This window comes from Caretta caretta, chromosome 19 (genome assembly GCF_965140235.1).
Source record: "Caretta caretta isolate rCarCar2 chromosome 19, rCarCar1.hap1, whole genome shotgun sequence".
NCBI lineage: Eukaryota > Metazoa > Chordata > Testudines > Cheloniidae > Caretta > Caretta caretta.
Window position 1 is genome coordinate 14,772,149 of NC_134224.1, and position 12,023 is coordinate 14,784,171.

A 12,023-nucleotide genomic window follows, 5' to 3' on the forward strand; every position below is an offset into this window, starting at 1 on the left:
TATCCAATCTAAACCTCCCCCCCTGCAACTTGAGACCATTACTCCTCGTTCTGTCATCTGCTACCATTGAGAACAGTCTAGAGCCATCCTCTTTGGAACCCCCTTTCAGGTAGTTGAAAGCAGCTATCAAAATCCCCCCTCATTTTTCTCTTCTGCAGGCTAAACAATCCCAGCTCCCTCAGCCTCTCCTCATAAGTCATGTGTTCTAGACCCCTAATCATTTTTGTTGCCCTTCGCTGGACTCTCTCCAATTTATCCACATCCTTCTTGAAGTGTGGGGCCCAAAACTGGACACAGTACTCCAGATGAGGCCTCACCAATGTCGAATAGAGGGGAACGATCACGTCCCTCGATCTGCTCGCTATGCCCCTACTTATACATCCCAAAATGCCATTGGCCTTCTTGGCAACAAGGGCACACTGCTGACTTATATCCAGCTTCTCGTCCACTGTCACCCCTAGGTCCTTTTCCGCAGAACTGCTGCCTAGCCATTCGGGTCCCTAGTCTGTAGCTGTGCATTGGGTACCAGAGTACCTCTGTTGACTCCACTGAAGTTAATCTTGATTTGTACCAGCTGAAGTTCAACCCCAGGGTGTTTCGACTCCTCTCAAGCACAATGACTTGTTGAGCAAGTGGCCATGTTGAATTCAGTTGCTACTATCACATCCCCCAGCAAAGAAATCAGATACTTACTGGGCACCAGCCCTAGCCATGCACAACTTAAGAGTTATTCATGCCACTATGGGCCAGATCTTCACCTGGTGCAGACTGGCATAGCTCCATTGAAGTCTGGATTTTACTGGTGTAACACACACACACTGGCATTATACTGCCCCATCTCAGAGGAGTTGAGTCACATTCACATACCCTTCTGTCTATTGTCTCCAGCACACGAGGAGGAAAGCTTTGTGGTGAAAATCCATGATATGTTGCATACCCATCTAGCTAAACATGTAGTAAATTCAAGCCGAGTTCTATTTGCCAGGGGCACTAAGCCTTCTGCTGGAATGCCCCTAGTGCTATGCCAGTCCTGCTAGTCAGACTTCTACACAGCCCTCAGGCCCCACTCCCTGCTCTGCTAATATTAAAAGATATGATGAAGTCATGTCAGAAGTGCAATCAGATAAGACATTGTGCTTCATATTGGCTAGTCTGGCTGCCTGGGAAGAATCTTAATAAAAAAAAATCTCCACTTGAAAATAGCATTTTCATTCAGGTAGCATCTGCTGGAATAGCTGGAGATGTCTGTGGTTTTCTGAAATGGTCTGAAACTAGTCAATTAAAAACCTGTTCGCTGAGCCATCAACAGATGACTAGAAAACTCCACTGCGAAAGGATTTTCTAAAAGGCCGGGGGGGTTAGGAGTGGGTGGGCTTTTAATTACATGTTAGGGCAGCCCCAGACCCCCAGCTCGGCTGGTGTGAACTGGAGTAAGCTCCACTGATGTCAGCGCAGCTACACCGATTTTAACCAGCCAAGAATCTGACCCACTGTGTACTGATGTGATTTGTTTTGGCACACAACAGCCGAACTGCCCCTCATCTTTTGTTCCCAACTCACGAATCTCCTGGAGGTTGATGTGCTGGTGTCATTTATAAAGAGTGGGGAGAGATGGAGCTTTGGAGAGGTTTTGTTTCATGTTTGCAGTCTGCAGAGGTAGGGAACAGAATCATTTGAATCTCAGACCTCTCTCCTACACTTGTCTCCAGTATCTAGGCTCTGCTTTACGTGCACAGCTCCTGTTGAGCTCAGTAAGTGCCTCTAATGGCAGGACTGGAGAGGAGGAGCAAATTCCTCATGTCTCATGAGGCAGCAAACATTTGCTTGACCTTCCTGAGAAAACCAGGCAATATAGAATCATAGAATATCAGGGTTGGAAGGGACCTCAGGAGGTCATCTAGTCCCACCCCCTGCTCAAAGCAGGACCAACACCAACTAAATCTCCCAGCCAGGGCTTTGTCAAGCCTGACCTTAAAAACCTCAAAGGAAGGAGATTCCACCACCTCCCTAGGTAACCCATTCCAGTGCTTCACCACCCTCCGAGTGAAAAAGTTTTTCCTAATATCCAACCTAAACCTCCCCCTCTGCAACTTGAGACCATTACTCCTTGTTCTGTCATCTGATACCACTGAGAACAGCCCAAATCCCTCCTCTTTGGAACCCCCTTTCAGGTAGTTAAAAGCAGCTATCAAATCCCCCTCATTCTTCTCTTCTGCAGACTAAATAATGCCAGTTCCCTCAGCCTCTCCTCATAAGTCATGTGCTCTAGCCCCCTAATAATTTTTGTTGCCCACCGCTGGACACTTTCCAATTTTTTCACATCCTTCTTCTAGTGTGGGGCCCAAAACTGGACACAGTACTCCAGATGAGGCCTCACCAATGTTGAATAGAGGGGAACGATCACGTCCCTCGATCTGCTGGCAATGATCCAACTTATACAGCCCAAAATGCCATTAACCTTCTTGGCAACAAAGGCACACTGTTGACTGACATCCAGCTTCTCATCCACTGTAACCCCTAGGTCCTTTTCTACAGAACTGCTGCCTAGCCACTTGGTCCCTAGTCTGTAGCGGTGAATGGGATTCTTCCGTCCTAAGTGCAGGACTCTGCACTTGTCCTTGTTGAACCTCATCAGATTTCTTTTGGCCCAATCCTTTAATTTGTCTAGGTCCCTCTGTATCCTATCCCTACCCTCCAGCATATGGTGGGTTACCTTTAGGAGGAGGACAGCGATGAATGTGATGGTGAAGGTGATCATCACTTTTGCATATTCCTCGGAAGACAACTTCTCCTGGCTTGGCAGGAAGCTCTGAAAGGAAAGGGAAGTGCCCATGATAGTCATATGTCTTTATTCCAACATCAAGGGCCAGATGAAATCAGTTGACAGTTTTGGTCTGATTCCTTGGAGACACATTCCTTGTTTTCCCTGTTATCAGGGAAAGCTTTCATGACTTAAAGGACCAAACATTCTGGTTCTGCTGAAGTGGGAAAGTAGTAATCCATAAGGGACAGTTTTTCATTTCCTGTTGATAACCAGGTGTCTGCCAGTGCTTCCTGGCCTGAATCGGGGCTTTGATTAACCCTGGGTGGATCCAGCCCCCACCTTTAATTGCACCCACTCTGACAGGGAAATGTGTAATGGCATCTCCATGGGCAAAATGCCTTGCTCTGATCAGCAAAGGCAGATCTCGAGCTGGTCAGAATGCCCCTCCCGCCCCAAACAGAAAATATCAACAAAAATGAAACAAAACAAAAAAATTATCTACATTTTCCATGGAAAATTTCAAGTTTTTGGGCGGTGGGGGCAGGGAGGAATCAATCCCCAACATATTTTAATCAAAAAATAAAATATTTTGGCCAAAACCAAATATTTTGATTCTGAAATGCTGCTGCAGTGCCTCCTGGGAGCTATAGTCCATGTGCCTCATGCTCCCAGTCTCTGCAATAGACCAGGCTCCATGATCGGACTCCATCTCCCATCATGCACCTCGCTGTCCCCTCTCTGCATCAGAAATAGTTCCGGTTTTGGCTGAAGTATTTCTTTTTTTGCCAAAATATTTCAGTTTTCAGATGCTCTATTTTTCAACAAAAAATTTTCTGCAGAAAGCAGACACTTTTCATGAAAAATCTAGTTTCATGAAAACCTCAATTTTCCACAGGAAAACAGTTTTGATGGAAAATTTTCAACTGGCCCGAATATTTTCACTTAATTTTAATTCATTGATTTGTTATCTAAAAGCTGATCCCAACCCATTGAAGTTAATGGCACTTAAGCTTGTGGCTAAAGTTAATCATGTTTAATTGCAAAAAGAAAAGGAGGACTTGTGGCACCTTAGAGACTAACCCATTTATTTGAGCATGAGCTTTCGTGAGCTACAGCTCACTTCATCGGATACACAGAGAATCTCTGTGTGTATATAAAGTCTGCTGCAGTTTCCACAGTATGCATCCGATGAAGTGAGCTGTAGCTCACGAAAGCTCATGCTCAAATAAATGGGTTAGTCTCTAAGGTGCCACAAGTACTCCTTTTCTTTTTGCGAATACAGACTAACACGGCTGTTACTCTGAAACCTGTCATGTTTAATTGGTTTGCTGAATAGGCTTGGACTTGGTATGTGCTTAGGTTAGAGTTGTCAGGTGTCTGGTTTTTTACTGGAATGCCTGGTTGAAAAGGGACCCTGGTGGCTCTGGTCAGTACTGCTGACCAGACCATTAAAAGTTTGGTCAGCGGTGCAGCAAGGCTAAGGCAGGCTCCCTGCCTGCCGTGGCTCCCTGCAGCTCCCAGAAGCAGCGGCCTGTCCCCGCTCTGGCTCCTATATGTAGGGGTAGCCAGGGGGCTCTGCATGCTGTCCCCACCTCAAGCACCGGCTCCGCAGCTCCCATTGGCTGGGAACCACGGCCAATGGGAGCTGCGGGTGCGGCACCTGCGGACAGGGAAGTGCACAGAGCCACCTAGCCGCACTTCCATATAGGAGCCAGAAGGGGAACATGCAGCTGCTTCTGGGAGCTGCTTGAGGTAAGTGCCATCCGGAGCCTGCACCCCGACCCCGTCTTGTGCCCCAACCTGCTGCCCCAGCCCCAATCCCCCTCCCGCCCTCCGAACCCCTTGATCCCAGCCTGGATCACCCTCCTGCACCCCAAACCTCTCATCCCCAGCCCCACCCCAGAGCCTGCACCCCTAGCTGGAGCCCTCCCCACCTCCGCACCCCTCTCCCCTTCCCCATCCCGGGGCCCCCTCCTGCACCCTGAACCCTTTGGTCCCAGCCTGGAGCAGACCTCCTACACCCCAAACCCCTCATCTCCAGCCCCACACCAGAGTCTGCACTCCCAGCTGAAGCCCTCACACACTCCCACACACCGACCTCCTGCCCCAGCCTGTTGCCCCCTCCTGCATCCCAAATCCCTCATCCCTGGTCCCACACCAGAGCCCGCACCCTCAGGCAGAGACCAAACCCCCAACCCTGCACCTGAATCCCCTGCCGCAGCCTGGAGCCCCCTCAAGCACCCTGAACCCCTAATTTCTGGCCCCACCCTGGAACTCACACCTCCAGCCCTCAGCCCCCTCCTGCACCCCAAACCCCTCATCTCCAGCCCCACACCAGAGTCTGCACCCCCAGCTGGAGCCCTCACACACCCCCACACACCAACCCCCTGCCCCATCCTGGAACCACCTCCTGCATCCTGGTGGGACCAGGGACCATCATCCCTGGTCCCACCCTGGATCCCGCACCTCCAGCCAGAGCCCTCACCGCCTCCCACATACCAACCCCTGAGCCAGCCCGGTGAAAATGAGTGAGTGAGTCAGGGTGGGGAAAGCGAGAGACAGCGGGAGGGGGGAGTGGAGTGAGCAGGGGGCATGGCCTCAGAGAAGGGGCGAGGCAGGGGTGGGGCATCAGAATAGGGGCGGGGCAAGGGTGTTCAGTTGTGTGCAAGTAGAAAGTTGGTAACCCTAGTTTAGGTGCTTTGCTGAATCAGAGCCTTAGTGAAGGTATGTCCTCAGGGAGGCCAATTCCCAGCCTCCCAGTTTTGCCGATTTAATTTGCACCCACAAAATTTGCCACAGCAAAACGAGTTGTGCTTTTAAGAAATGATGACTGCACAAGCAAACTGTCAGGGAAGGGCACAGTGATGTTGATTAGAAAGTCCTACAGACAGAGATGAAAGTAAGCCGGTACGGTCCAAGCTGGTATAAAGCCGACCGTACTGGCAGGGGGCAGCTTCCATAGAATCATAGAATCATAGAATATCAGGGTTGGAAGGGACCCCAGAAGGTCATCTAGTCCAACCCCCTGCTCGAAGCAGGACCAATTCCCAGTTAAATCATCCCAGCCAGGGCTTTGTCAAGCCTGACCTTAAAAACCTCTAAGGAAGGAGATTCTACCACCTCCCTAGGTAACGCATTCCAGTGTTTCACCACCCTCTTAGTGAAAAAGTTTTTCCTAATATCCAATCTAAACCTCCCCCCCTGCAACTTGAGACCATTACTCCTCGTTCTGTCATCTGATACCATTGAGAACAGTCTAGAGCCATCCTCTTTGGAACCCCCTTTCAGGTAGTTGAAAGCAGCTATCAAATCCCCCCTCATTCTTCTCTTCTGCAGGCTAAACAATCCCAGCTCCCTCAGCCTCTCCTCATAACTCATGTGTTCCAGACCCCTAATCATTTTTGTTGCCCTTCGCTGGACTCTCTCCAATTTATCCACATCCTTCTTGAATTCCCTGGGGCCCGGCAATTTAAATCGCTGCCAGAGCCCCGGGACTCCCCACTGCTGCTACCACTACCATGGGGCTCTGGCGGTGATTTAAAGGGCCCAGGGCTCCCGGCTGTTGCTACCCCGGACACTTTAAATTGCTGTTGGAGCCCGGGGGAAGCGATGGTGGCAGTGGCCGGGAGCCCTTTAAATTGCCTCCAGGCCACACTGAAGGGCTGGCTGGGTGAGTCTGTCCCAAGCCCCGCCCCTTCCGCCCGAGGCTCCATCTAGGGTGACCAGACAGAAAGTGTGAAAAATCGGGACGGGGGTGTGGGGTTATAGGAGCCTATATAAGAAAAAGACCCAAAAATCGGGACATCTGGTCATCCTAGCCCCACCCCTTCCGGTTGAGCCACCCCCTGACCTTGCTCAGGACCCTGGCCCCCCTGCATACCGGTAAGTCCCTTAGGTTACTTTCATCCCTCCCTACAGACGACCTTTGGCACTGAGCAGAGCAGAGCTGGGGGTGCTGCTCTAACAGCAAGTATTAAAGAAACATTTTTCAGAACAGAAAAAAACTGGATGAACATTTTGCTGATTTCCCTGATAGGCTAAAGCACAACATGGCACTTGTTGTCCGGGCTCATGCTTGTCGTTCATTTATTACCTACCTCTTGGTTCGCTGAGTGGAAGCTGAGATAGCCTGGGACCTCCATGTAGGAACTACAAAGTGTTAAGACATTCAGACAGAAATCCAGTAATTGCACGGCCAGGAAGGGAAACTTCGTGTGTGCTTTCTACAGAGACAAAAATGCCAGAGTGATCAAGGCTTTATTTTTGGTTAAACGAAAGAGCCATATTTGTGGGTGTTTCCTTAGCTATAAAGGGCCTGATTCTCCTTTATCCTGCACTTGGGCCTTACTCTCTTTTATGCCACAACCCCTTTATGCCACTCTGACAGTGTAAATAGACCTTCAAGTGGACTCAAGTTTAAGTGGCACTTGAAGGTGCCTTTATGCTGCTGAGGTGCTCCAGATTAAGTTATGTCTACACTGCTATCAGTATGTCAGACCTTAAGGTCTGTCTACACTGCAATCAGAGGTGTGACTGCAGCATGTGTAGACATACCCATGCTAGCTTTCATCTAGATAGCTTGGGTAACAGAGCAGGGAAGTCATGGCAGCATGCGTGTCAGCATGGGCTGTATAACACCCCCTATGCCTGGGGCCCTGGATACATACTTGATCAGTGAGCCCACGCTGCCGCAGCTTCAGTGATATTCTTATTGGTAGCTAGATCAAAGCTAGCTTGGGTATGTGTTAGTCATACCTCTGACTGCCATAGAGACATACCCTGACTGCCAATGGGGAGCTGGTCCCCTGCATGATTGTTAACCCCAGTACAAAGTGGATGTAAAATGTGGTGTTTTACCCCTGTTTTGCACTAGGGCACCTGATGGCACAAGGGGGAAGGGCAATGGTGAATCAGGCCTGTCACCCATAAAAGTTTTCCGAAAAACAGTCTAGAAAGTATAGTGCAGGCCAAATTTTTTCAGACTTGGGGTGTTGGGGATGTAGGCAGGAGAGGCAGCAAAATCCATATTTAGGCACCCAATAAATGGGCTGAATTTCATGCAAAAACCCAGTTCTCAGAGTTTCTGGGCTCCTGCTGATGGGAGCTGCTGGCTTTCAACATCTCTGAAAATTGCTCCTGATTTTGATGCCTAAATATCATGTTTGATGCTTACTGTTTAGGCCTGAAGTTTGACTTTTGACCAGAGATGAAATATATGTATTTAGTTATCAATGGCATGAGAGGAGAATTCATCACTACAGTTTCCCTTTAAAGTACTCTCTAGTTCCACTGTCAGACCTCTCTCCGGTCCATCATCTTAGACACAAATGTTCCCCTGGCCAACCCTTAACCTGCTGTCACTTTGCTTTTATTACTGTAAATAAATTACATCGAGTGTGATGAATCAGGCAAGTGAGGTTATAGGAAATGTGATGAATATTAAATGAATGATTCCTGCAGTGGGGCAGAGATTCCAGTTACACAGGGTTGTAAGACTAGCAGTGGACTTTGGGGGTGAAATCCTGGCTGTATTTAAATCAATGGCAAAACACCCATTGAGTTCAGTGGGGCCAGACATTCACCCCTTGTTCATATAGCGCACCAAGTATCCTGCTAGGGGTCCTATGTCAGAGTAGATCACTAGCCTATCTGCCTTAGGTATTTATGTAGCCCTATCACAGTAGCTTCGGAGCAGCTCATCATCTTTTTAATGCAGTTATCCTGTGAGAGAAGGAAGTACTAGTAGCCCCAGGGTACAGGTGGGGAGCTGAGGCACAGAGAAACTAAGTGACTTGCCCAAGATGACAAAGGAAGTCTGTGGCGGAGCAGAGACTTGAACCCATGTCTCCAAAGACCCTGGTGACAATCCTAACTACTGGACTAGCCTTCCTGCTTCTCTGGGGCCTTTGTCTAGTCCATCAAGTTTAGTTTCACGTATACTGCTATATATCTGCACCCCGGCAGCCTGAAAGTGGGCTCATGCTTCTTACTTACCACATGGCTAATGGATGCAAATGACAGCATTTCAGGGACTTGAATGTAGGAACTGAAGATTGTGAAGAGGGTGAGGAGAAAATCCATGATTTGCAAAGCCAGGAATGGAATCAAGAGGCGTTCCCTATTCTGTGAGAGAGAGAGCAGGCAACTGATTATTTCTATTCAAGTGGGATTGATTAGAAAGGGCTATTATAGTGCTATTGTGCTGTTACAGCTAGAAAAAATTACACACACACACACCCCGGCAAGAAATTCCACACCTAACTCTAGATATTAGTGTGACAGGTGTATTAGAAATCTACCTTATAGACATGAGAGCTGTTCAAAAAATAGGGTTTGTTTTTTTGTTTTTTTGCCATGGAAAATTTAGATTTTTTTATGGCAATTTGAAAGCTGAAATATTTCAATTTGGAAATTCTGCCACTTTGCTTCATGGGAATTGTAGTTCGGGGGCCTCAAGCTGCTGTTCTCCTCTCTAGGCTAAGCACCCTGGTCAGACTATATCTCCCATGATTCACCATGGTTTCTCTTATTGGAGAGGGGGACAGTTGCATCATGGGAGTTGCTGACTATGGTGCATTATGGGAGATGTAGTCTGACCAGCCCATATAGGAGAACAACTGCAATTCGGCACCATGGCAGCATTTCCAAATCAACAATATTTTAGGTTTCGGCTGAAATATTTCAACAAAAAATCTTAATTGTCAGTGGAAAGCAGACTCTTGGCATGAAAAAATCATTTAATTGAAAACCCAATTTTCCATTAAAAATAATTTTGATGGAAAATTTCCCCCTAACCCTAGTAGGCACAGCCAGACTTTGAGCAAATTTGTGAGTGACCAGTACAATGGGTTTGAAATTGTAAATAATCTCCCCTCCCCTCCATCCGTACAAAAACAAGACTGAAAGTTATTTTAAAATGACATACCTTCACCACTCCATAAAGAAGGTAGAAGCTGACGATAAACAGCATGAAGATCAACAGGAAGCTGGTGGTGATGTCCGCTAATAAATAATAATATTAAGATCCCAATGCAACACAGAAGCATTTCAAATCATGGGCCAGAACTACTTAGTCAATCAGTGCTCAATGGAAATTTTAACTGAGTTAAAGACTGGAGGATTTGGTCCCATAAGTCAAAGCTTTTACTTCAACATAATGACTTCTCCTCAGGTGGAATTGAACGCAGGACCGTCACTGCTAAATCCAGTTGCCTCCATCCCATGAGCTAAAGAAGCACCTCTGCCATGTGCCACCAGTAGTAGGCTCTTACCCTCTATACGGAGCAGCTGCTAGCCAGGGACATGACACAGTTAACCAGGGAATTATATAAGGATATGTTGTCAGTGGAAGATAAATATTTTGCAAGGGGTGTTAAGCTGGGCAAATTGTCTCCCAAAACAAGTAGCAGAATACCCATTGCGTGGGACATTTACTTCTGTGGTGGATGAAGCACTGGAGAATAGACTATAAGGGAAAAGCCTAATACGATCTTTCCATGTCCAACTTCTGTGATTCTATGGATTGAGACTCATTCTTGGGCGTTGCTATATCTGTTCTTCCCTAGACTCACTCTGCACCTGTGGTTTGTATTGCAGGGGGCTTGAATTGATAGAATCATGTCTTTTTTTCTCCCAAACACCCTCATGTGAAGGATCAAATCTGGATCCACAGTGCCAGACCTGAGTTCCTATCTACTCTGCAGAATTCTCCTTTCCATTCCCCAGGGCAGGGAGCACTTCTACAGGTGCTACAACAGCCCACGGTGTGCGACAGTAACAACAATGTCCTCCTTTTCCTTTATAGGGGTTTCGGCTTTTGGATCCTGCCTCCCACTCACATGGGGGGATTTGGCTGGTGTGTAGTCACAGTCGCACTAGACATGCTTCCTGCCCTCTCCCAGCCCCAAACCCATGGTCTAAGCTGCCATTGAAGACCTCTGTGCATATCTGAAGAGGATAGTTCCCCCCAGCCTGTCCACTTTGCTTGGGGATTTCACTGCTGCTGGTGAAAGCTTCCCCAAATTGGTGTGTGTATCTCATGAGACTGCCCCAGTCCATGATTTATACAAACACACAGGCCAGCAAATGAATAAACGTGGTCTCTCTTGCGCGCGCGCACGCATCTGTTTCTATGCATCACTGCTTGCTCCCCCAGCTGAGTCTCCCAGAGATACCCAGGAATTTCATGAGCAGGGAGAAGTATGTTATGAAATAAAAGTCCTTTCTCATTGCAAATGTGGTATCAACAGTGTACGCCACGGTGGTCTGATGAAGCCTATACTGGGCCTTTGCAACCATAGCAAGGGGACTAATAAAAAAACAGGTTTTGTTTGCCAAATGTGTGTTTTGATTAACTTCTGGCCACATCAGAGCTAGTGTGCTGAATGCAGCTAGAAGGGACTTTGAATGACTCCTAATGTTCCCATTGAATGCAAAGAGGCCTGTTTCTATTTTATGGCCCAATAAACTGGGGGGGGGGGGGGAATGCAGGCAGGGCTCGTAAACTGTGGTTTTAATAGTCACATTTGCTGATTGCTGGAGATGGATATTTAGGTTGTTGGGCTGTTGATACACTGCAGAGTGCTGCTTCTGAACAGCTGGGTTCAAGGGCAGGACAGGATTGGCAAGAGAAATAAACCTAACGGTCCTTCAAGCATGTTCTGCCTCCAGTGCAGGGGGTTCTGGTCCATATGACAAAAGCTGCACGCACACTATTTTCCTGAATAGCTCTGCTGCTTCCCCTGAATGAGTCCATCAAGATTGTGATGACAACTCCTAGTCATTATTACTGCAGTCATACATTTTTATATATGAATTAAAACAAAAACAAAGGAAATTAAGCCACCACAAATGGAATTAAGGCGTGTTAGAGGTCTGGCCTTTCCATGCGGCACAAAGACCAAATAAAGATGCAACTCCCATTGAAAGTCAATGAGATCTGGACACCTAACGCTTTTGAAAATCTCCCATGTGGGTTAAAATTGTCGCTCAGCTCTTCTCTTCCACTATTGTTTGTTTTACATTTCTGTAGTGCATGATATCACACAGTAGAAATGTGCAAGTTGTTGCTGCAAAGCTTTTGAGAACGATAATGAAATTAAAAGTTTAAATACAAATGTGTGCACTTTTAGTTAATTCTCATGGGAAAGCAAAAGCTGAAGGGGTGTAAATTGACTCACAGGAAATGGTAAAGAGTTTCACAACATTCTAGGGTATTATTAACACACTCCACTCTGGTGCAATTTACACACAGAACAAA

General features: G+C 47.4%; 1 protein-coding gene across 1 annotated transcript in view; it reads right to left on the minus strand.

Annotated features, from left to right (window-relative positions):
• LAPTM5 (lysosomal protein transmembrane 5) overlaps positions 1-12,023 on the minus strand; it is a 52,407-nt gene that overhangs the window by 20,552 nt on the left and 19,832 nt on the right. The window contains exons 3-6 of the mRNA XM_048826202.2: positions 9,690-9,766; positions 8,759-8,887; positions 6,862-6,987; positions 2,714-2,809 (exon numbers count right to left, since the gene is read on the minus strand). Of these exons, the coding sequence (XP_048682159.1) occupies positions 2,714-2,809; positions 6,862-6,987; positions 8,759-8,887; positions 9,690-9,766 (428 nt within the window). The remainder of the gene's footprint in view (positions 1-2,713; positions 2,810-6,861; positions 6,988-8,758; positions 8,888-9,689; positions 9,767-12,023) is intronic.